The 22,162-nt window shown below is 51.5% G+C and overlaps 12 protein-coding genes across 12 annotated transcripts; 5 read left to right on the forward strand and 7 right to left on the reverse strand.

Annotated features, from left to right (window-relative positions):
* Positions 1-119: 119 nt before the first annotated feature.
* On the forward strand, positions 120-1,323 carry BCR37DRAFT_60094 (uncharacterized protein). Its single transcript, XM_040872381.1, has one exon. It carries the CDS (start codon positions 226-228, stop codon positions 1,288-1,290), a length of 1,065 nt encoding a protein of 354 aa, XP_040724568.1. The 5' UTR covers positions 120-225; the 3' UTR covers positions 1,291-1,323.
* Positions 1,251-2,164, reverse strand: BCR37DRAFT_58984 (uncharacterized protein). Its single transcript, XM_040872374.1, has one exon. The coding sequence runs from the start codon at positions 2,013-2,015 to the stop codon at positions 1,356-1,358; it is 660 nt and encodes a 219-aa protein (XP_040724569.1). The 5' UTR covers positions 2,016-2,164; the 3' UTR covers positions 1,251-1,355.
* Positions 2,165-2,312: 148 nt separating this feature from the next.
* BCR37DRAFT_393569 (uncharacterized protein) lies at positions 2,313-4,787 on the reverse strand (the record flags this gene model as incomplete). Its single annotated transcript, XM_040871325.1, has 4 exons — positions 2,313-4,412; positions 4,461-4,597; positions 4,648-4,711; positions 4,761-4,787. 4 exons carry the CDS (start codon positions 4,785-4,787, stop codon positions 2,313-2,315), a joined length of 2,328 nt encoding a protein of 775 aa, XP_040724570.1.
* Positions 4,788-5,202: 415 nt separating this feature from the next.
* BCR37DRAFT_380800 (uncharacterized protein) lies at positions 5,203-6,022 on the reverse strand. Its single transcript, XM_040869556.1, has one exon. It carries the CDS (start codon positions 5,984-5,986, stop codon positions 5,564-5,566), a length of 423 nt encoding a protein of 140 aa, XP_040724571.1. The 5' UTR covers positions 5,987-6,022; the 3' UTR covers positions 5,203-5,563.
* On the forward strand, positions 6,021-7,681 carry BCR37DRAFT_58987 (uncharacterized protein). The gene is made up of 2 exons (XM_040872375.1): positions 6,021-7,450; positions 7,498-7,681. Exons 1-2 carry the CDS (start codon positions 6,137-6,139, stop codon positions 7,564-7,566), a joined length of 1,383 nt encoding a protein of 460 aa, XP_040724572.1. The 5' UTR covers positions 6,021-6,136; the 3' UTR covers positions 7,567-7,681.
* A 363-nt stretch (positions 7,682-8,044) lies between these two features.
* On the forward strand, positions 8,045-9,544 carry BCR37DRAFT_380803 (Homeodomain-like protein). Its single transcript, XM_040869557.1, has one exon. The coding sequence runs from the start codon at positions 8,445-8,447 to the stop codon at positions 9,384-9,386; it is 942 nt and encodes a 313-aa protein (XP_040724573.1). The 5' UTR covers positions 8,045-8,444; the 3' UTR covers positions 9,387-9,544.
* A 2-nt stretch (positions 9,545-9,546) lies between these two features.
* BCR37DRAFT_368938 (acetyl-coenzyme A synthetase) lies at positions 9,547-11,969 on the reverse strand. Its single transcript, XM_040868308.1, has 3 exons — positions 11,614-11,969; positions 10,685-11,565; positions 9,547-10,642 (listed from the first exon to the last, which is right to left on the reverse strand). Exons 1-3 carry the CDS (start codon positions 11,697-11,699, stop codon positions 9,609-9,611), a joined length of 2,001 nt encoding a protein of 666 aa, XP_040724574.1. The 5' UTR covers positions 11,700-11,969; the 3' UTR covers positions 9,547-9,608.
* BCR37DRAFT_58991 (Metallo-peptidase family M12-domain-containing protein) lies at positions 11,768-14,454 on the reverse strand. The gene has a single exon (XM_040872376.1). It carries the CDS (start codon positions 14,311-14,313, stop codon positions 12,061-12,063), a length of 2,253 nt encoding a protein of 750 aa, XP_040724575.1. The 5' UTR covers positions 14,314-14,454; the 3' UTR covers positions 11,768-12,060.
* A 1,258-nt stretch (positions 14,455-15,712) lies between these two features.
* On the forward strand, positions 15,713-16,946 carry BCR37DRAFT_332570 (fumarylacetoacetase; the record flags this gene model as incomplete). The annotated part of the gene is made up of 2 exons (XM_040867066.1): positions 15,713-16,591; positions 16,632-16,946. Coding segments are annotated over 2 exons (1,194 nt in total), but the record flags the coding sequence as incomplete, so codon positions are not given.
* On the reverse strand, positions 16,570-18,339 carry BCR37DRAFT_380811 (uncharacterized protein). Its single transcript, XM_040869558.1, has one exon. It carries the CDS (start codon positions 18,264-18,266, stop codon positions 16,947-16,949), a length of 1,320 nt encoding a protein of 439 aa, XP_040724577.1. The 5' UTR covers positions 18,267-18,339; the 3' UTR covers positions 16,570-16,946.
* Positions 18,340-18,479: 140 nt separating this feature from the next.
* Positions 18,480-19,339, forward strand: BCR37DRAFT_380812 (major facilitator superfamily domain-containing protein). Its single transcript, XM_040869559.1, has one exon. It carries the CDS (start codon positions 18,550-18,552, stop codon positions 19,189-19,191), a length of 642 nt encoding a protein of 213 aa, XP_040724578.1. The 5' UTR covers positions 18,480-18,549; the 3' UTR covers positions 19,192-19,339.
* Positions 19,340-20,051: 712 nt separating this feature from the next.
* On the reverse strand, positions 20,052-22,015 carry BCR37DRAFT_59542 (putative homogentisate 1,2-dioxygenase). The gene is made up of 6 exons (XM_040872380.1): positions 22,001-22,015; positions 21,558-21,958; positions 20,826-21,518; positions 20,698-20,786; positions 20,348-20,652; positions 20,052-20,310 (listed from the first exon to the last, which is right to left on the reverse strand). The coding sequence occupies exons 2-6, from the start codon at positions 21,685-21,687 to the stop codon at positions 20,181-20,183; spliced, it is 1,347 nt and encodes a 448-aa protein (XP_040724579.1). The 5' UTR covers positions 21,688-21,958; positions 22,001-22,015; the 3' UTR covers positions 20,052-20,180.
* Between the last annotated feature and the right edge of the window lie 147 nt (positions 22,016-22,162).

The raw sequence follows: 22,162 nt of genomic DNA on the forward strand, positions 1-22,162 counted from the left end.
CCGAGGCGACATGACGAGTTGTCGTTGCTGAAAAGACACGAGTCTGGCCTAGACGGGCTCTTGCAAGGCGTATCGCGACCTGGCGGCCTGCTGAATGCATGTCCTGGCTCTTGTGTGGTGTGGTCGCAAGGAAAAGAGTGGGATGTCGAGTCGTTGGGAAAGCGCAACTACACAACTGACCAGAATTGCTTGAGCTTGATAGATAGGCAAGAGCTGGCATGCGCTATGGCCAAGGTCGTATTGCTGATCTTCATCCACGGCTTCAAGGGCGGCAAGGATACCTTTGGGCACTTCCCAGAAGAACTAGCTCAAAAACTCAATGCTCAAGAATCAACGGGACCTGACGACACGACTACTGCCGTCGAGTATCGTGCGCTAATTTATCCAGCCTATGACACACGTGGAAACTTTGCGCTCGCTGTGGCCAAGCTACGAGAATGGGTCCTTGAGAAAGTCATTGATGCCGAATCTGAGCTAGGCACGCGTAACCCCATGTTGACACCAAGCACTCATGTTGTCCTGCTTGGCCACTCGATGGGTGGACTCGTTGCTTCGGATGCTACCATTCAGTTGAATAGCGAAGCGCCTCTTCCAGGACAGCTCTTCCCACGCGTAGTCGGCGTTATCTGCTTAGACAGCCCAATGCTTGGCATTGCTCCATCGCTATGGACGAACCAAGCGACGGATCTCCTCAACAAGGGTTCATCTTGGTACAATACTGCAACAACGCTGACCGCGCTAAGCTCAGGCTTGCTCGCCTCGAAGACGGCAGAAAAGCGACAAATCAAAGATAGTCCTGCTTCAGCATCTTCATGGGGTTGGAAGTCGATTGCTGCTGCGAGTGCTGCCGGTGCGCTTGTTGCTGCTGGCGCAGGTTATGCTTCCAAAGAGCATCTTGCACGAGGCTTCACTTGGATCACCGATCATCTTGAGTTTATCAGCATCTTGCGCGATGAAGCTGGACTCTCCCAACGGACTGTGGCTGTCAATTCCATTGATAGTGTTCATTTTGCTTGCTTTTACACTGCAATTCCACCTACTTCAGGGACAGCTTCCGATCGCACGTTTGTGGTTTTGCCAAAAGGGCAGCTGCTCAAGTCGCGGTACATCAGGCAAGAAAACAGGGAAGCTCGTGATGAAGTAGCGGCGCACACCACCATGTTCCGAGATGTCAATAGTGGCTACACTACCATGCTTGAGCAGGCGACGAGTCTTATTGCAGAATGGCAGGCCGCGTCTGGACCATTCTCAAAGCAGTATGTCGACAGCGAAGAGAACTTTGTTACTTGATGATAGCCATGGCACGACAACTTGGCAATACGCTATCGCAACGCTACAACAAGAAATCAACGTTGCTAGACCTGGTACATGGCAACGGGGTCTTCTCCTTTCCCATCAAACTTATCGTTTACAAACATCCTCGCCCAAGAACGCCAGCAATTCGCAACATATTTGAGCAAGACTGAATCTGTTTGCTCTGCCAAGATCAGCGAATAGATGATTTGCAATGCCGCGAGCATCGCTCCAATGGCAAGCAGTATCGCCATCAATGGACTAGCCAGGCTGAAGAGCATCAATGAGCCACTTAGAACCGTTTCCCTCGCAGGCTCAGCCGCTGCCGCTTTCCGCCAAATTATCTCAAGCGGTCTGACACCGATGTCCAGGTCTTGCCGACAGATGAACACTGCAAGCCATAGAACTGGTAGAACAAAGACCATATAAATAAGGGCCGCTATCGCAAGTGCCGGCGCAATGAGTAGACTCGTAACCAGTGTTTCGATTTGCGTGGTATCGTCCAGGAAATGCGCATTGACGAGCGTTGCTGAGTCGCACCGTTCACGAAATTGCGGTGCATCGTGCTTCTCGATGATGTGAGTGAAGCTAGAGCGTGCCTGCTGGGCCAGACAGCAGTGAACGGGGTCTGGTCTCTTGATGTGCTCTTCTAAATCGAATGACATGTGGTCGGCAGTTGTTGCAGATGTTGCCATACAGGCTGTATAGAGAGAGATGGTCATTAACAAGCGACCGGCCTGCCCGCACACTTATAAGAAGCCATGCGGTTGCACCATTGCTGGCCAAGCCCTTTTTGGAGAGGTCTTGGCTTTCAACCGGAGCATATTTGTTCCTGAACAGCGCGATGTCTTGGCATTTGTCGGTCTTGGTCCAATCGGGTTGAGATATCATAAAGGGGACAGTCACAAGCGCAGAGATAGCGATGCGTCTACAGATGTACAGACTAGGTAGCTGAATAGCAGGTAGAGAGACGCAAGCGATCGTAGAGTCCCAAAGGGCAGTGAAACATGAAAGCGACGCTACTCTTCGTCATAGTTTTCATCCACTTGCACTTTTCGTTGTGCAGGCTCAACGCTCGACTCCTTTTCGCCCTTCTCAGCTGCAGCAGCCGCAGCAGCTACAGCAGGGGCAGCGACGGCTTCGGTCTTTCCTGGAGCCTTCTCCGATGATATAGGCGACACTGCACCAGTCTTGACATTCTCAGCTTTTGGGCTAGGCATATCCCCAGGGGTCGGCACCTTGACCTCATCCGCATCATTGTCCTTTTGCTCCACCTTTTCCGTCGCAGCTTTACTCGTTGTCGAAGGAACTTTTTCAGCAGGTGCAGCTGCAGCATTCTTAGAAACCTCCGCACTAGCCGCAGGTACAGCAGCCGACGTCTCCGGGACAGGCGTCCCCGACTTACTTGCGCCAGGCGACACTTGCGCAGCCAGCTTCTTTGATTCACGTCCAGACTCACCCTGCTGCGTATCAGCCATCACAGAATGCGGCCTCTTCAATGTCGTTGCATCGTGTGCTTCTTTTGAAGCTTCTGTGGCCGCTGCTGTATCTTTACTGGAGCGACGTGGAGAGCCGCGTTGAGAGGTAGATTTGCTGCCATCTCGAACAGTTTCGAGACTCTTGATTTCATGAACAGGACTTGTACGGCCCAACATGGGCGCTAGATTTCCATCCGTTGTTTGCGTTGTCGGCGTAGGAACTGCTTGGCGTGTTTCTTCCGCTCGAGGCGCTTGTACAGGAGCAGACTGCGCTTGATACGATGCATGTGGCGGATGAGGCTGAACGGCAGGAGGTTGTGCCATAGTAGCAGAGCTCTTGGAAGCAGAACCTGAACGACCATGACCATTTGTTTGCAACGCATGTTTACTTTGTTCGGGTGATTTGATGGAGTTTTCGCGATGCGTTGCATACTGCTGATTCGTTGCGGCGCTACGCGCTGGTGGGGCTTGTTGCTGGTGCATAGGTGGCTGTTGTAATGGTGCAGGTGCATGATGCGGCGGTGGTGGGCCTTGTCCAGGATGACCAGGCGGTGCACCTGGTTGTTGTGGTCCACCAGGACCACCAGCAGGATGACCACCCCATTGTGTGGGTGGCCCTTGTGGTGTGTTTTGGTAGGCATTCGGATTCACATCTTGCGGCAATGGTGCAGCTGCTTGGCCTGGCCTGGCTCCACTGGACTGGCCACTCCTCAACAACTCGAGACGTGCCTTGATGTGTGGATTTCCTGGATCCAGCTCTGCAGCGCGTGAATAGGCGTCAAGCGCATCACTGACTTGGTTGTTGCAAGACTCATAGAGGGTACCGAGATCGTACCAAACCTCAGAGATGTATGGATTGAGTCGGATAGCACGAGAATAGGCATCCAAGGCATCTCTGTATTGGTTGATTTGGTAGTATAGCACACCAATGGAGCACCAGAATGTCGGGTTGCGACCGTCTCGGTACACGGCTTGTTGATAGGCTTCATAAGCCTTGTTGTATTTTTGCTGAGCCATGTAGCATCTACCGAGCAGGTACCAGCTTTGCGCGTCTTGACCATCCGATTCAAGGGACTTGGTCAAGTATGAAATGGCCAAATCCTGGTTGGCAAAGGTCGAGCTTTGCTGGTGGTAGAGCCAGCCGAGCTGCTGTAGCACTTTAGCGTGATCTGGGCTTTCGCTCAATACACGTTCATACGCTTCTTTTGCCTTTCCGTACTCCTTTTGTTGTTCATACACATGGCCAATCTGGAACCAGACATCCACCTCTGTGAGTGGTTTTGGTGGACTCGCAATGATGTACCGGAAGCAAGCGAGCGACTCGGCATATTTATGCTGCTGCTTGTAGATGATGCCGAGCCTGAAGTAGATTTCATTCGCCTTTTCAAAGCCAGGGTCCATGCGCATGACTTGACTGAAGGCTTCTTCAGCGTGCTCAAGGCTGCCGTAGCGGTCGTAGAGAATACCGATCCCGTACCAGAGCTTGGGTTCTTTTGGATTCTGCAGGTGGTAGAGGGCCTGCTGGTATGCAGAGTATGCTTTTTGCAAGTCATCCATCATGAGATAGCAATGACCTAGAGCTCCCCACACCTCGCCATTGTTCTGATCTAGGTTCAGAATAGACTGGTAAAATTCGACAGCCTAAAGTAGTTAGCATGATGGGTTGAACAGATGAGAAGATGGCCTTACCCTTGGAAACTGTTCGCGCGCTCGCAAAATCGCAGCGATTTGGTTCATAGCCGGGATGGAGTAAGGGTTGTGCCGCAACGCGGACTCATAGGCAATGACAGCGCGATCCAGCTCATTCATCATTTCGGCCACCTTGCCTGGTCACTGTTAGCGTTTGATCATGTTGTAGCACAGTCAGAAGACGCACCGACTTGGAGCCAGGACTCCTCATTGACAGAGGCTAATTTTTGCGATGGGTTGAGTGTTGAGTGCTAGGCAGGTCAGCTATATGCCATGGCGCGACGAAGAAGGGAGATGTACCTGATGTAGCGGGATAGCTTGGGCCATGCTCATCGTCGCAGATGACTCTTCAATCTGCTGAAGAGCAGAATAAGAGGGTGCGAGATGTTAAAAGGAGCGTTTGCTTGATCGGCCGTACACTGCAATGTCCGTTGATGGCTAGGTAGCAAGAGGCAAGGTGCTTCAATGTTGCGACAAGAAAGGGAATGGAGGACGTGTGCAGTTCCCGGGTTGACCTTTTTGCTTTTGCCTTGTGCACGGGTGCTTGTTTGTCGGGGGCGAGGTGCAGCTGGGTGTGAGGTAGCAACAACAGACGAAGTTGGCAGCGGACCTTCTTTCACTCAGGAGGGGAGGGGCCGGTCACTTCTGCGACGGTGCGATGTGACGTGGGGGATGTGTCAGGAGGGTGTGATGGCCGAGTGTGTGTACCAGCTTGTTGCTACGAGAAGGGATGTTGAAGAGAGGGGAGGATGCTGCTCAGCTAGTGCCAGGGCCAGCTGGTGCTATACGGTATATAATCGCTTTTTACGCTGGAACTCTACCGAACTACACAGCGAGTCGGCGACCCGAGCGAGCGGGTGGGCGGGTTGATGAGGATGACTTGTGGCTGACCGAGTTGTATGAAGTCGCGGCCAATCTCGGACCAGCCACAAGATCAAACTTTCACTCCACCATCTCGGTGACTCGGTCATCTTCACGCTGCACTGAATCATCTTGCCCACTGGCAGCCCACATCACTGTCAATCTGACTTAATGAGCGTCCAAGGCAGCTTCCGGCTCTCGCGGCTAAGGTCACAGCAGCAGCATTTCCCACAGTCACATTCCTAACTTTCAATCTTCAGACTCTGTGCTCCCTCATAGCAACGGTGCTTCTTATTGTAGGCAACCATGTAGACATAGATCCGTGTACCGTCCGTAATCTCTAAGACGTGCACTTCAGCCTTTCCATGCTCAGCGCCTGAGATGCGTTCGCGAACATACCGAATGACTTGTTTGTGATCCTCATATGCTTCTATCTCTGCGAAAGATGCATCTCCAGATTGTTCTACGAGCTTTGCGAATGCAGCTGCATCTTCAAGCTCATCCGTCTTGTTAGAGGTGAAAGCTCGCCATGGTTCATCCGATTCAGAGGAGAGGTATTGGTCAGCCAAGACCTGGGCGTCGTTCGAGGGCTTCTTCTTAGGTGGCGCCTCAGGAACGCTGTTTGCTTTATCCAGAAAAGAGCTGTATGCCTCGTCAGTAGACATGTCTTTCTGCGCGGTAGAGTAGTCTCTCGCAAGCTGGGGTCGTCAAATTCGTGGCGCGTCTAAACTCGATGTCACGCATCGACAATTAGCAATTTCATCTGCTCCCATGCCAGCTTCCTCTTTCGCCCTTCTCAGTACTCAGTCGTCCGAATGGTCGAGAAGCTGACGTTGCTCAATGCACGCTGTCATGGGAGACGAGAACTCGTTGACATTGTCTGCGAAGATGGCAAGATCAAGAGCATAGAAGCTGCTGCAAGCTTAAATCAGAAGGAGCAGCTGCCCCAGAAACGCAAACGAGACTTTCAAGAAGCTCAGTCAACAATAAACCAGATTCACCCTGGCGAAACCTCAGTCGATTGCGAACATGGTCTCGTCTTACCATCTTTGTGCCATGCGCACGTTCATCTAGACAAATGCTTCATTCTCAATGAAACAGACCTCCAGCAAGGTACCTTTGAAGAAGCCTTGTCGAGCACTGCGAAGCTGAAGGATTCTATGCTAGATGATATGTACGAGCGCGGTCAGCTGCTCATTGAACGCTCTATTGCAGCTGGCGTTACATCCATGCGATGTATGGTGGAACCCGGCACCGACACCCTTGGCCAACAATATTGCTTCGAAGTGGGCATGGACCTGATGGATTTCTACGAAAAACAATGCGAAATCCAACTAGTTTTGTTTGCACAAGACCCGTTCATCACCGATCCTCAAAAGATTGAGCAGATGGAGGTATTCTTTGGTGAAGCCCGGCTGAGGATCCGCGGGTCTACTGCGCAGGGTGCCTCCGCTATTGGCAGTGCTCCCTATGTCGAAAAGACGTATGAGGACGGGCTCGCCAACATGAGATTTGTGACGCAGCATGCAAACAAGAAGAAATGTGGCCTTGACTTCCACCTAGACTACGCGCTTGACGAGAAATGTATGATCTTTGATGCACTCGATTATCTGGCAAGACATTATACAGGTGGCGAAGGTGTGTCATTCGGTCACTGTACAGGTCTGACACAATTCAGTCAAGCCGACCTTGAACGAGTCTTGGAGAAAGTCAAGGCTTGTCCATTCAGGGTTTCCTTTGTTGGCTTGCCAGCATCAGATCTCTTCATGATGGGCCGTGACACGCCTCTCAATCCGCCTCGTGGAACACTGATGCTACCAGAATTGTCAAAGCTGGGGTTCAAGTGTGCGTGCAGCATCAACAATTGCTACAATGGCTTTCAACCACACGGTAGTTGTGACCCACTTGCCATGAACTTGTCGTCCATCTACCAGTCTTCTACTCAAGATCAGCTTGCACAGCTGTATAGCTTCGTGTCGACTGATGCAAAAGCTTCTATTGGCGCGATAGACGCGGATCAGTCGTTGGAGATGTCTGTCGGCCGGATAGCTGACTTGGTGGTGTATACGAAACAATCACGGGTCGAGGAAGTGGTGTGTATGCCTGATCCGAATCGCATCACAATCAGAGTATGCCTCTTGTTTGAACCTTGCTGATTTCTTGCTGACCTTTCTAGAATGGGCGTGTTGTTTCAGTGGTCAAGACGGATACTTGGCTGCTAAGCAGAGACTTGGACGATCACTGATTCTGGCAGTAGTCATGACTGCGATGTTGTGCTGGCACTCACTGCTCGTCGACTTTTCAGGGGCAAGCTGACTTTTTATGCATCTGTTTGTTGAATGCGTTAGTTTAGTCAACGGCGAGTCGCATCTCGCTCGTGTCTTAGGCTGTATCTCTATAGCTTCTAGCTACTGCGAAGTGTACAAGTAGTGTCAAGAAGTCAGCAGTCACTATTCTTGCCGTTGACAACTTGACATGCATGCAGCCGTGACTCTCCTGCACGCTGCACGGTCCCGCGCATTCCAACATGCCCATTGGCCAATCAGTGTGCGCCCCTGCAGCTATTCTGTTTTTTCGCGCTTCATCTGCACATTCCAACGGCAGGGACGCGTCAAGATGAAGTTGCAGGGACGCGGACTGAGCGCAGCAGCAGAGTCAGACAGAGCGAAGAGAAGAGCGTTCAACTGTGATGCACGTCGCGAGATTGTCCAACGCGAAACTTGCAGCGGGAGACACGATGAGACAGCAGACAGCAGACAGGATCCCTGGCCTGACACTGAGCGACTGACTGCAGCTGACCCCTGGCCTCAACTGCAACAAGCAACAAGAGTGACCCGACACACGTACGAAGGAGGCCATGACCTGATACAGCCCCAGGCCAGCCTACACCCCCTGGCCCGAAACCCCCCCTGCAACACTCACCAGGCCCTTAAAGGCCACCTCACCCGCATATCCAGGTATCCTGACCACGTCGCATCCTCGCGCCCACCACACTTCTACTCGCTCTCTCTCTCTCTCTCTCTCTCTTCCTCAACTGGCCACCTACCTCATCTTCCCCCAGTAACAAACAATAACCAACAAAAGAGCTCCTATTGCTTCTACTTAATCTTCTCACTTGCTGGCATGATGCACTCCGTCTCTCAATTCACACCCCAGCGTCAGCTTCCTTACCTCCCTCAGGCTTGCAGGACTTGCCCTGATCAATCAACGCCAGAGGTAGCCTACCAGCGTCGTTCGCAATCAAGCCCACTCCAGCAGCACCAACAACAACCTGTCGCGGGGATCGCCCGATCACGTCTCGTTACAAAAGGCCCCTGGACATCGCAAGAAGACGCCCTCTTGCTCGACTTGGTGCGCGAAATCGGGCCAGAGAAGTGGGTCATCATTGCTCAACGACTCGCAACACGCTCTGGCAAGCAGTGTCGTGAACGCTACCACAATCACCTCAACCCAAACCTCAAACGTTCACCCTTTTCGCCAGAGGAGGAAGCCACCATCCTCGCACTCTATGCGCAAATGGGACCTAAATGGGCCAACATTGCAAAACATTTGCCAGGACGCTCAGACAATGCCATCAAGAACTACTACAACACGGCCTTACAGCGTCGTCAGCGTAAAAAGACAAGCCCCTTGTCTGCTGATCGTTCCAATTACATGCAACGCTCCGTGTCGCAGCCATACCCAACCTCGTCTCCCTCGCACCGACGTCGTTTGTCCTTCAGCAGACCACCGTATGGTTTCCAGCTGCCAACACCAGACATGGCTGCTATGCATGACAGGGATGTCTTCCAATTGCCAACACCAGACACGGTCAAGGTGGAGGGTGAATCCTACTTCACCCCGTTCTTTGTTCCCTCACCACCAAAGTCACCATCACCTCAAAGTGCCACCTCCAACCTGTCTAGCTCGCCGTCCTTTGAACGTACGCCAAACTTTCAACTCCCTCGAGTGGATTGGAAACGACCCATGTTGCAGGAAAGACGCTTGCAGCTCGCACCACTCATGTCACGCACCGTCTCGGAACCCATTCGAGAGAAGATGTCCATCAATAATCTCCTTGGTTGAATGGTTGAAAGCACTCCTTTGGCCTAAACGCATGAAAGCATGAAAGCATGAAAGAAAACATTGGTTCAACGCGGGCACCTGGTGTGTCCCACCCCTCTCAACAGCATCTTATAGACCTAATTTACGACGCAACGACCTAATACGAAAACAATCTCATTTCCACAAAAATCCCCTGACCTTGAACACTTGTGAAATCTGTCTGTTACTTTATACTACTGTACTTTACTTCATATCACCAACAGCCTTGACGATATCGTCAACAACCTCAGGGTTCTGCAAGGTACTCGTGTCACCGAGCTGTTCCTTGGAGGACTCACCAGCACACACTTTTCTCAAGATACGACGCATGATCTTGCCACTGCGCGTCTTTGGGAGTTCTGTAAAGAAAATCTTGCTCGGTGCTGCAAAGGGACCGATAGACTTGCGTACTTGCAGGATGAGATCCTTCTTGAGCTGGTCTGACGCTTCCACACCCGACTTCAACTGTACAAACGCAGCAATCGACTGACCCGTCAGTTCATTGGGGTATCCAACCGCTGCAGATTCACCAACACCATTGTATTGGATGAGTGCCGCTTCAATCTCTGCAGTAGAGAGACGATGACCAGAGACATTGACGACATCATCCACACGTCCTCGAATCCAATAATAACCATCATGATCACGACCTGCGCCATCACCCGTGAAGTAATAACCTGGGTAAGGTTTCAAGTAGGTATCCATGTACCTATCATGTGCACCATACACCGTGCGTGCCATGGACGGCCAGGGACGCTTAATGACCAAGACACCCTCGACATCATTTCCTTGAATTTCCGTACCCTTCTCAGGATCAACAAGTGCCGGCTCAATACCAAAGAATGGCAATGAAGCAGATCCAGGTTTCGTAGCGACAGCAGCAGAGAGTGGTGCAATGATGTGTGACCCGGTTTCTGTTTGCCAGTATGTGTCCACCACTGAACACTGATCTTTTCCAACAACAGAGGAGTACCATTGGAAGACTTCTGGTGCGATGGGTTCACCCACCGATCCTAGCATACGCAAGGATGATAAATCGCCCTTGACATGCTCATCGCCTGCTCGCTTGAGAAGACGAATGGCAGTTGGTGCCACGTACCAGTGTGTAATCTTGTGCTGCTCCACAATTTCCCAGTAACGAGAGAAACTCGGGTACGCGGGTGTTCCTTCAAACACAAGGGTCGCGACACCTAGCAACAGGGGGGCATACACCACATACGTGTGTCCAGTAATCCATCCTGCGTGTTAGCATTGCTTTTGGGTTCATGGGCGTGACATACCGACATCACCTGCTGTACCAATCTTGTCACCTGGGTGGACATCAAAGATGTACTTGAGCGTCATTGCTGCACCGAGGAGGTATCCCGCAGTTGTGTGCAAAACACCCTTAGGAGCACCCGTTGAACCAGACGTGTACAGCAAGAAGAGTGGATCCTCGGAGCTGACTGGAGTGCAGGGACAAAAGCCAGGGTACTTCTTGACTTCCTCATCCCACCAGTAATCACGTCCCTCTGTCCATGGCACTTCAGAACCTGTTCGCTTAAACACAAGACAGTGCTTGACATCGGGACACTGCTTGAGTGCATCATCCACAATACGCTTTGTGCCAATATTCTTGCCACCGCGCTTACCTTCATCCGACGTGAGCACAAACTTGGACTTGCCATTGTGGATGCGGTCTCGCAGGGATTCTGATGAGAATCCAGCAAATACAACCGAGTGAACAGCACCCAGTCGGATAATGGCCAAAAAGGCAACGATAGTCTCTGGAATCATAGGCATGTAGATAGTCACCACATCACCCTTCTTGACACCCATTGCTTTGAGAGTATTGGCCAACTGACACACATCTCGCAAGAGTTGCTTGTAAGTGATGTTGCGGCCCTCTCCAGGCTCATCCGCTTCGTAAATCAAAGCCACACTATCGGGATTCTTGTGTGCATGCCTATCCACACAGTTGTAGCAAGCGTTCAGCTCACCTTCAAGGAACCATGCAACATCACCATCCTCAAATGAACCACTCTGCACAGTCTTGAAATCCCGGTCCCAGGATAAGTTCTCACGAGCCATACGGCCCCAGAACTCAGTGGGTTGTTCGATGGACTCCTTGTACAGATCTGCATAAGCTGCATGGTCCTTGACGTGGGGTTTTGGGTGGAGTCTAGCAGGTCAGCGAATCTTGATCTTCCTCTAGAAGCATAAAGCATACTTGACGTCGTGGAGTCGAGGGTGAGGGTGGATTTTCTTGACGTTGTTGGCCTCACCAACAGTGCCGTGTTCTTGTTCAGACGACATGATGTTAGGGCTGATGTGTAGAGAGAGAAGGGCCGAGGGCTATTTGGGGGGGTTATATACCTCTCCCTGCGAGCAAAGACGTGGGCTGGCGCAAGCTGCTTGCCGATCGTGTCATTTTGTGGAGAACCGCCTGACCCGGCCACTCTTCTGCTGCCACCTTAAAGCGTCTTCCCCGGGCTGTGATCTCATCTCCAGGCCTGCCAAAGACATTGATCATGACAACATAGTCCCGATATACCGATAGACGAGCTTGTCTATCCAGTTGCGAGCCTGCGACGGGTCATCAATCACAGTGCATGCTACACCCCTTCATAAACCTACACGTACAAAATGCTAAACACGGGAATTCGCGGAGACGACCTCAGTATGGCCGCGAACGGGTCGCCACGGTCGGCGGGTACTGCGGGTAGTTGGCAGGTGGGTAGTACTGCGTTGGCTGCACAGCCGGGTATTGACCTTGTGGTGCATACTGCTGGCTTGAATAAGTCATCTGCGGCGGCGGTGTATTCTTTCTCTTCTTTCGTAGACAAGGTGAGATCAAGCACCACAACACAGTAATCACAATGAGACCTCCGACAACGGCAATCACAGGGATGAACCAATTCCGATTACGTTCAAACCAACTGGTGATTTGATTGCCAACGGAACCTTGGTCGCAGTTGCCGAGACGGCAAACACCACCATTCCCGCATGGCGTCCCTGAGATGAAGTACTGGTTGGCGATGTAGCACTGTCCCTGAACACGACACGTCAAGGCACACTGGACATCGTCGCACGCACCAGACGAGCCGTTGAACTGCTGCTGGCACTGTGCATCGCGACTCGTACACTGCCCTGAAGCACAAACAAGTCCATTTGATCCACAAGACTGACCGTTACGAGCGAACCCGTCCTCGGGACATTGGCCAGAAGTACCGCTGCACGACTCACCTGGATCACAGGGACCCGCAGAAGCACGACAAATGGTGCTGTTCCCAGCAAACTGACATTGTTGTGTGCAACACGCTGCATTGCTCGGATCACACACGGCACCAGTGTTGAACTTGCAGGTGGTTGGGTTACAGCAAGGGTTATTGGCACATTCTGCTGTGCCACCACAGTCACAGTCTTCACCTTCCTCAACAATACCATTACCGCATGTCGCTGCTGTTTCAAGCTTGACGTTTTGGTTGCGAGAAAGACACGATGAAGCCACTGTTCGGCGAAGGAGGTTCGTGCAGACCTGTCCAACCGTGCAGGGAGAGAATCGTGTTGCGCTGAAACTGCTGGAAGGGTTCATGAGAAAGGCGCCAGCAGACGAACAGGTACCTGCAGAAAGCGGGCAGCATGTGGTGGAGGTGTCGAGAGAGCATGAAGCAGTACAATCGTGGTTTGCACCAAAAATGTGGCCCAGCTCATGTGCAAAGGTCTTCCAGTAGGACGTGCCACCTGCAGCAGATGTCACAACACCTGTACTCGATACACTGGAAGATGACTGCGTGGTGGTGTTGGCATTGCAAAGTGTGCCAAGCCAAGCGACACCAATCTCCGAGGCAGTATTACAGGTAGACAGAAGGAGCCAGGCAGAGTAAGAATCAGACTGCTGGCCTCGCCACTGTGAGAAGCGATTGAGTCTGTCTTCAATCGTGGTAGATGAATCGCACGCGGTGTTCCATGGAGAACTGCTCGATTGACTTGTTGGACATGAACTCTCCGTCAGTACGATAGATGCCAGCCCAAGTGTGATGTTGAAGGCACTCTCATAGACTTGTGAGGCTTGGTTGATTGCAGAGATGATGTTGCTCCGGACAGCTTGTGTAGATGAAAAGCCAGCGACGAAGTTGCAATCTGCAGCGACACCAATCAAGGCGACAAGCTTTTCTGTAGGGCATCCGGCAGTAGAACCAATGGTACGAGCAAGTTGTGCCTGTGTAACAAATGTGCGGCCCGTGTCACCGACAAGTTGGCGCTTGATAAGTGCGCCCACTGAGCTAGAGTAGCCATTGAGACCAGCATCGAGGTTGTCGCTATTGCAAACGCTCGGTAGCTCGTCGTCCCACGTCGACCCAGACCGTTTGGCCAGACGTGGCTCTAAGCTGCTGTCAGTCCAGACGACCATTGTGTCTGGGTCACTCGTGTCTGGTTTTGCGTCGCCCAGCTGCCAGTCACGATTGTAGTCCTCCAGCAGTTGCACATGATACATGGCTTCACCGACTTGGAAGGAGCCTTCAAACAATAGTGGCTGCAGAGAATGGATCAAAACGCGCGCATGACCAACCCTGAGTGTCTCCATTGTCTCCGACGACGATTGCATCGCATAACCTTTGTACACCCAGTAGTCATCTGGATTGATTTCTTCCGACCGTAGAAAACCGCCCTGTGTATCGTGGTAGATGACTTGCGTGTTGTCAAACAAGTCAGGCGTAGGCGAGAGTTCAAGGTTAACAGAACCGGTGCTGGAAGCATAGAAAGAGATTTCTATTGGCGCATCAGACGATGCTGGCGATTGTCGCGAGAAGAAACCGACGTCGCCGACCGTATCGACGACTTGTATCGCTTGTCGCCTTGTTGAATGCGCGAGAATGCACGAAAAATGAAAGCAAGCGGCAAGACTCGTTTGTAGTCCGACTCTCATTGAACAGTAGATGGTGCGCCAAAGCGATGAAGAGAAGAATGAAGAAGCAGCTGCGTGGATGTGGTGTTACAAGTTGTGAGGCAGCCAGGCCTATTCTGAGCCGTTGAGAGTATTTTACGTCAGTGCATGGTGTAGTGCGCAAGGCTGAGTCGAGCCGAAATCCCGTCCAAATTGAAAACCGACTGCACACAGCCCGCATGCCAAGACGAGACCTTGTATCAGGATGGCTCTCAGGCTCAAGCGGTCAAAGACTGCTGCTTGAATGCTGAGTGCTGTGCGCAAGCTGGGTCCCGATAATTGACATGTCACGGACTCCTCTGCTTGTTGCTGCTTCACGCTCATCGTCTGGTCGCTTAAAGACATACAGCCAAGCCCCTGAGCTACTGTGTCAGTGCTAGAGCATGCTCAAACTGATGGAAATACCGTGCTTCATGCACTCATCGATTGTGCATCGACGCTTACTCGCCATCGTCGAATGCAAGAAGCTCTTCTCCCTTACACTTTTTGACAAGGCTCCTTGTGTGTTGGCAGGCAGCCACGTGTACAATGTACATCTCCTGACGAGCTATACCAAGGAGGCGCGAAAGCACACATACATCTCTTGAGGAAGTTACGTCCTCAAGTCAAAGGTGATGACTGCTTGTGAGCAGGACGAGGATGTTCCAGGTCCCACCTCCTGAAAAGCATCCCTGAATAGATGCACAAGCGACAATATTTTCGGGAGCCTGAAGTGCCAGGTACAATGGCATGGTTTCGAGCGTAGGCTCAGAAATATCAAGAGTTCAGGGCGCTACCTACCTTTTCTAATGCTACCTGCAGGTCTATCGCCGGATTCATCAGTACCAGCACTTGAAAAGTCGAGCTTTGGCGAGGCCTTCGACGCCGTGGCGAGCATCTATGGTACCCTAGGTCGGCTCTGCTGAGAAGCACACAGTCGGCCGAAAAGTCGCGGTCTCCAATCAAACGCCTCATTTTGCGTACAATGGATGGCTACCAGCTCGATCGATTGCGAGCCCATCATCGAGTTAGCAGTCAGACCTGCTTTAAGGCGATGGTAAGAAAGTCTGTCCTCTCGCGTGACATCTACCGGCGACATGGTGTCGAAAAGACCCCTTAGAGTCATTCTCTATCAAGTCTCATGCTTCCGTATATGATGATCATTCTGAACCATAGAGAGGCGTACTGATTTTGAGCATATGAGCACGATCTACTGCATGTTTCAAGGGGCGAATGCCCATCTGAACGGCTCCGGCCCCACTTTCCCGGCCGGCCTTCAACAACCGCGCGACGTCTGCCGGGCCCGAGTACAATATGATCTGCCTCGTAGCCAGCTTCTGCATCTCAGTACTTGATTTTTCGGTCTTAGAGCATGTTCGAAATCACTGTGCCTAAAGGCAGTCCATTCTCCTTGGCAAATGTTCCACTTGGTGTCTTTGAGCATCCGTCCGGACAGCACCACATAGCGACGCGCATTGGAGACTGCGTGGTCGATGTGCATGAGCTTTCAGCGACACTGCGTAAGAGCGAGATACTAGAGAAGGACTTCGATGAAACTGTTCTGCTACAGCCGACATTAAACGCACTCGCGGCGCTCGGAAACCGCAAGACAGCAAGCTTAAGAAGAGCTCTCATTCAACTTTTGCGAGACGTCATGGCAGGTCATGCGTCGTTGCCAGATCAGATATTGCATTCCGCAGATCGGATCAAAATGTGTTTGCCCATGACGATTGGTGACTATACGGACTTTTATGCGGGTGTCAACCATGCCACCAACGTAGGCATCCTCTTCCGTGGCAAAGAGAATGCTTTGCAACCAAATTATCGACACTTGCCTGTTGGCTATCACGGCCGTGCTTCGAGTGTTGTTGTGTCTGGCACGCCTATTCGTCGACCATGCGGTCAGATCCTCCCTGGGCCAGTCTTTGCGCCATGCAAGAAGCTGGATTATGAACTAGAACTCGCTGCCTTTGTCGGTAAGGACAATGCTATGGGCGAACGCATCAATGTCGATGAAGCCGGAGACTACATTTTCGGTTATGTGCTCATGAACGACTGGTCTGCGCGTGACATTCAAGCTTGGGAGTATGTGCCACTCGGTCCGTTCAATGCCAAGAACTTTGGCACGACCATCACACCATGGGTCCTGCATCCCGAGGCTGTCAAGCCTCTTATGAAGGCTTCGAAGCACAGTCAAGACCACTTGCTGCCGTACCTCAAGCAAAAGGAACCAAAGGATTTGCACTTCAATCTGACTGTTTCGATTCAAGGTTTGCTATGCGTCTATGCTGCTCAAATGCTAACTGATAGCTGATGGAGAGGAAGAACTGATCGGAAGTGCCTCGTCTGACAACTTGCTCTACAACTTTCCACAGATGCTGGCTCACCACACCAGTACTGGCTGTCCCATGCGTTGTGGTGACTTGCTAGGTTCCGGTACCATTTCAGGAGAAGGGACCAGCGCCATGGGCAGTCTTCTTGAGGCTAGCGAGAATGGCAAGAAGCCTTTGCAAAACAAGCTCGGTCTGCAAGACTTTCTGCGAGATGGCGACACGGTTATCATGCGAGGCATGGCAAGCACAGACTCTGGCAACGTTGGCTTTGGAGAGTGTAGTGGGCTGATCCTACCAGCGCTATCACCATAGAGATTCTTGCATCGCTGCCGAGACGGCTGCACCCAAAAGACCAGCATCTTGTATTGGTTGTAGCTTGATACCTGGTCTCAACCTATTCAAGTGTGCTTGACACCTGAGGAGGTAATTCGCGTGTCGCTCAAGAACGGCGCCACAGCAAGGTATGACGATGGAGTCAGTGTTTAAAACTTCCAAAGCTTGTCCAAGTGCCACGAGACTTGCAGCAATGAGGGCGGCGGACCTGTTTGACACAAGCAAGGCGATTGAGCGCAAGAGCAAAACGTCAGTGTGAGACCACGATCCAGGCAGGGCATGATACTCGTTGAGGAGGGCGATGGCAAAATCCAAAGTGGGAGTCGTATCCATCTCAACACCAGACACTATCCTTCCAGATAGTCCAAATGCCTTATCGAAGCCTTTTGGGCAGACGGAGCTTCTGCCAGGGCAGTCGAGCCAAATGCGCCTGACGAGTTCCCCGAGATACCTGCCGCTTGTGAATTGCTCTAATGGCTGATAGCCAGGCCTTGTGCTGGTTTGATCAACCTCATGGTCGTATTTGGTCCAGGGAAGCTGCATTTTGCCAAACATGGATAGCTCGCAATTAACGGCAACGACGCTCTGCCCATCGATCAAGCCTCTATTCTTGAGCTTCGCCTCGAAAAGTGACGAGCAGGCAAACGCTGCACTATTGCAGCCGGTGCCGAGTATCAGCGAGAGTGAAGTCTTTCCGGGTGTCGTGTACGCTTGCGCTAGCAAAGTGGCAATAGAATCATTCAGAATTGCACAAAGCTCAACATTGACCCCGATGCTCTTCAACGCTTCGCTCAAGCATACATTGATACATTCATTCTCGTCATCGGCAGAGGCAAACCCTTTACCCATGAGCTTGATTTGCCCGGTGGAGATGCTTGTCTCTTGTACTGGGAAGCTGAATGTGAAGCCTGCTTTCCACTTGCGATGGTTTTCAATGCCAATCACTTCCGACACGCGCTGAGCAATCCAGTGAAACAGATCTCGTCCAGATCCAGTCACCTTGAATGCATCTGGTACAGACCATGATTTGCTGCGCTTGAACTCTGACGCGCATGCTAAACCAGAGAGTCCAACGATGGCCAGTCGCAGCATCGTGCCGCCGAGCTCAATGGCCAGAAACTCACCTCTCTCATTCCCCGATGGTCTCGCATACACGAAAGATGGCAGCATCATGGACTCATCTTGTGCATAGTCTGCAGTGATTTGTGGTCGCAGTGCTGAAGTGTAGTCTTTGATCTGTTCATCGCTCAAAGCAAGACTGCTTTGAAGGCTATCAAGAAAGGCTTCCATCAAGCTCAAGCACTCATTGCCGTCTTTGCAGCTGGCTCATGCTGGTCTGTATTCCTCAATCCCACGCGTAGCGCTGCGACGCGTCCCACAGGGCCACAGTCTCCCACTCACGCGCTTGGCGTCGGCATGTGCCGCCTGTCAACAGCTCCCCGCAAAATGCCCACATGTATGCGATGAGCAGATTACAAATGCCAGACAAGCTTAATTAGCGAGGGAATCCTCGTGAACAGCTACATGAAGTACCAGACCACCACACTGGGCAAGAGGAAGCAAGCCTGGCATCATGACAGAGCGACAACCAGATGAGCTCGCCACCGTCGAGCCAGCAAAGATCCTGGAGAGAGACTCTCGAGAACACGAAAAGAGAGAAGGCCCACTCATTCTAACGATGGAGCTCGATGATCCCGACCATCCCCTGAATTTCCACTTTGGTCGCAAATGCTTTCAAGCGGCATTGGTGACACTTATGACAATGAGTGCTGCCTTTTCAAGTTCAATCTTTTCTGGCAGCGCGATTGTCTTTGCCGACATCTATGATTTGAGTTTCGAAGTGAGCATCTTATCGGTCGCGCTCTTCACCCTCGGCTTTGCTTTTGGGCCTCCTATTTGGGGCCCAATGAGCGAGGTCGTTGGTCGCAACATCCCCTATTGGATTGCGTATGGCCTATTTGTCGCATGCCATTTCCTGGTAGGCTTTGCGCCGAATGCTGCGGCTGTCTTGGTGGGACGCTTCCTCGAGGGTCTCTTCGGATCGGTCTGCCTTGTCCTCGTCACGGCGAGTGTGTCGGACATGTTTGAGCCAAAACAAAGGGGATATTTCACGGCTGCAGGTGTCGGTATTAGTAAGAGCCCGATCCCCAAGAAGGATGCTAACCACCAGTCTTCGCAAGTCCGGCACTCGGGCCTATCATTGGATCATTCTTGACAGACAATGTTGGCTGGAGATGGACGAGTTGGCTTCTCTGCATCTATGCAGGCATCCTCTGGATTCTTTCTTTCTTCATGCACGAAACATACGTGCCCGTCCTTCTCAAACGTCGCGCCATTCGCATGCGTAAAGAAGGCCATGACGTTGTTGCACCTCTCGAGAATGATCCAATCACTGCCAAGCTAATCATAACAAAATATCTTGTGCGACCAAGTATGCACCTGACTGTCCACTTAAAAATGCTCACATACTAGTACACATGCTCTTTGTCGAGCCGGCTCTGCTGTTTCTATCCCTATATACAGCAATTGGCTACGCACTGCTGGTAAGTACCCCCTCAATTGGCGCCACTCACACGACCAGTACAGTTTCCTTCTGGCCTACTCTTATGTATTCGCTGGAATCAGGGGTTTCTCACACACGATCGCCACACTACCACTCTGTGGCGTCATTGTCGGCGTCTTCATGGGCTGTGGTGCTGTGGTCCTCTTGAATCCATTGTACATCAAAGAGTTCCAACGACTTGGTAGGCCCAATCCAGAGAAACGCATGCAAGTTGTTATGTTTGGTACTTTTGCTCTGCCTATTGGTCTCTTTATGTTTGCTTGGACAGCACCCTTCAGAAGTATTCACTGGATCGTGCCGACTATCGCAGGCACCTTTTGCGGATTTGGCATCATCACAAGTAAGTCGTTGTGCAATATCTCCTATCTGACCAATAGTTTTCATCGCAGCTATGCTGTATTGTGCAGATGCATTCACAGTCTATGCTGCTTCTGCAGTTGCAGCCAACGCCATGTCACGAGCTCTTCTTGCAACGGCGTTCATCATGTTTAGCAGACCCATGTTTGAAGCAATGACAATTCAGGGGGCATTTTCACTTCTTGGTGGTCTCGGCATCCTATCCATTCCTGGACCTTTCCTAATTATAAAATACGGCGAACGGCTACGCAAGAATGGCACATACGGACAAGTCTACTAGATGCCTAGTAGCCCTCGGGTGGCGAAAAGTGACTTTTCAAGGGCTGCCACGAATGGGCATTGTACTCTTCCTGTACTTTTTCGCATGTATGTAGACCATACTCTGTAACACCCATCATGTACATGGATTCAAACCTGTCGTTAGCGTATATCGACGTAAGGAAAAGCTTACATGAAAGCCATGCTATTGTCACCGACCTTTTGCGGTTTCAAGTCAGCGCCACTCGCCTTTTCATGCGTTACTGCGTCTGGTCCATGCGCACTCATGATGTTGTGCAAAGAAGCGCCAGCTGGCTGGAACCCGCCTTTACCACCAGCTTTGGCGTCATAGTCGCCATGAATCAAGCCCATGAATTCAGACATGGTGTTGCGGTGGTACCAAGGTGGGCGGAAGGTGTGTTCCTGAACGAGCCAACGCGGTGGAAAGATGACAAAGTCGGCTACTGCTGTACCTGGTGTCTCGCTTTGACAAGTGAGCTGCGTGTTAGTCTGTAATCAGTGCGGCTTGCAAGGTCATACCACCGTGAAGATGGAAGGATCTGGGTGATCAAAGCTGATTGATCCAATCGTGTTGAATCGACCCAAGTCGTATTTGAAGGGATAATAAGTGCCTTGAAATTAGTGCCATCCAACCATCGCAAAAGACATACCGTGCCAGCCGACAATGTCAAAAGGAGTATGGTCCTGAGTGGTAGAAAAGAGCTTTCCATCAAACTTGGTCAAGAGAGTCCACTCAGTGCCTTCGTCTCGGTCAAAGGCGGCAGTTGGTATCTGGAAGTCGCGAACATTGGCTAGTCCGTTTGATCCAATGGGTCCAAGGTCAGGCAGCTCGAAATGACCAGAGTAGACTTCGAGGATATAGCCACGAGCCTGTTTCTCTGGCAGAGTGACTTTGAAGCGAATGCCTCGAGGAATGACGCAAATCTCGTTAGGTCTTACTAGCATTCTGCCAAGCTCCGTTTGGACATCAAGACTGCCGAGCTGTGGGACAATCAAGAAATCACCATCGGCATTGTAAAAGCCTTCTTTGCCCATGTCTTTGCCAGCCGCATAGATGTAAATACCGAGACCAGCTTTCATTTGTGGATCTCCAGCACCAGCGACAAGCTTTAAACCATCGACAAAGGTATGCTCAGGATCAAGCGCAAAGGGGTCCCATCGGATCTGATTTGGCAGCTGCTTGAATGTTTGTTTCGTAGCGCCAAGGTCCACATTGAATGCACCATCCACCTCAGCGAAGCGCCCGTGCGCAGCGGCAGGAATAATGCGATACAGCCATGATTGCTTGTTGCTGTGACGCGGTGCAGTGAAGGCCGTGCCGGACAACTTCTCCGCGTACAGACCTTTATATTAGCAGAGATCAAGCGACACGGTCAATGTACCGTATGCGACCTTCTGAGGCGCGTTCTGGCCTTGCGGCAATGTACCAGGAATCGCTTCGGTCTCGATATATGAATTGAGCCCCTGTGCGTACTTGTACTTTTCCTCAGTGGTAAAGACGGAGGCGACCATCTTCTTGAGTGTCAATTGTCGAGCAAGGCTTATTCGTGTGGAACTGGCGAGCTATAAGACACTTCAAGCTACCGGCATCACTGATCGCGTTGTTCGCAGCATAGCGGCTAGACTCGGATCAAGCGCGACGAAATCTGGGGAAGCGAAACACGTGTCTTGCCGAAGCAGCCGTACGAGATGGGCAGACAGGACTGTTCCCTTGCTATCTCGGCAGTGGCAGTCTTCACTTGTCGTCAGTCATTCCTAAAAAGCACTGCAAGCCAGATAGTCTCTGTAAGTGTAAGCCTGTCATACGTTGCGTCGACATCAATACTTGGATAAGAAAGCGTGCACTTGCCTGCGGTCGCGCTTCGCACAAGGCTATGTACATACATACTCTATTTGTCGACTGTCTTGCTCTTCAGAGGCTTCTGTGGTCGTCTGTCATAAACTTTCCTGCTGCTTTGTACAAGTTGCAAGATGAATCTTGTCCTCG

The sequence above is a fragment of the Protomyces lactucae-debilis genome (genome assembly GCF_002105105.1).
Source record: "Protomyces lactucae-debilis strain 12-1054 chromosome Unknown BCR37scaffold_12, whole genome shotgun sequence".
NCBI lineage: Eukaryota > Fungi > Ascomycota > Taphrinomycetes > Taphrinales > Protomycetaceae > Protomyces > Protomyces lactucae-debilis.

What these genes read in the sequence shown, in the direction of transcription:
- BCR37DRAFT_368938 (XM_040868308.1), bottom strand. Translation starts at nt 11,699, where the DNA reads ATGTCGTCTGAACAAGAACACGGCACTGTTGGTGAGGCCAACAACGTC. An exon ending in CCTCGACTCCACGACGTCAA is followed by an intron (nt 11,566 to 11,613) that starts GTATGCTTTATG and finishes CTGACCTGCTAG; the next exon opens with ACTCCACCCAAAACCCCACG. An exon ending in TGGTACAGCAGGTGATGTCG is followed by an intron (nt 10,643 to 10,684) that starts GTATGTCACGCC and finishes GCTAACACGCAG; the next exon opens with GATGGATTACTGGACACACG.
- BCR37DRAFT_59542 (XM_040872380.1), bottom strand. Translation starts at nt 21,687, where the DNA reads ATGGTCGCCTCCGTCTTTACCACTGAGGAAAAGTACAAGTACGCACAG. An exon ending in GCCTCAGAAGGTCGCATACG is followed by an intron (nt 21,519 to 21,557) that starts GTACATTGACCG and finishes GCTAATATAAAG; the next exon opens with GTCTGTACGCGGAGAAGTTG. An exon ending in CAGATCCTTCCATCTTCACG is followed by an intron (nt 20,653 to 20,697) that starts GTGGTATGACCT and finishes ACTAACACGCAG; the next exon opens with CTCACTTGTCAAAGCGAGAC.
- BCR37DRAFT_380803 (XM_040869557.1), top strand. Translation starts at nt 8,445, where the DNA reads ATGATGCACTCCGTCTCTCAATTCACACCCCAGCGTCAGCTTCCTTAC.
- BCR37DRAFT_60094 (XM_040872381.1), top strand. Translation starts at nt 226, where the DNA reads ATGGCCAAGGTCGTATTGCTGATCTTCATCCACGGCTTCAAGGGCGGC.
- BCR37DRAFT_380812 (XM_040869559.1), top strand. Translation starts at nt 18,550, where the DNA reads ATGACAGAGCGACAACCAGATGAGCTCGCCACCGTCGAGCCAGCAAAG.
- BCR37DRAFT_380811 (XM_040869558.1), bottom strand. Translation starts at nt 18,266, where the DNA reads ATGGAAGCCTTTCTTGATAGCCTTCAAAGCAGTCTTGCTTTGAGCGAT.
- BCR37DRAFT_380800 (XM_040869556.1), bottom strand. Translation starts at nt 5,986, where the DNA reads ATGTCTACTGACGAGGCATACAGCTCTTTTCTGGATAAAGCAAACAGC.
- BCR37DRAFT_58987 (XM_040872375.1), top strand. Translation starts at nt 6,137, where the DNA reads ATGGTCGAGAAGCTGACGTTGCTCAATGCACGCTGTCATGGGAGACGA. An exon ending in CGAATCGCATCACAATCAGA is followed by an intron (nt 7,451 to 7,497) that starts GTATGCCTCTTG and finishes TGACCTTTCTAG; the next exon opens with AATGGGCGTGTTGTTTCAGT.
- BCR37DRAFT_58984 (XM_040872374.1), bottom strand. Translation starts at nt 2,015, where the DNA reads ATGACCATCTCTCTCTATACAGCCTGTATGGCAACATCTGCAACAACT.
- BCR37DRAFT_58991 (XM_040872376.1), bottom strand. Translation starts at nt 14,313, where the DNA reads ATGAGAGTCGGACTACAAACGAGTCTTGCCGCTTGCTTTCATTTTTCG.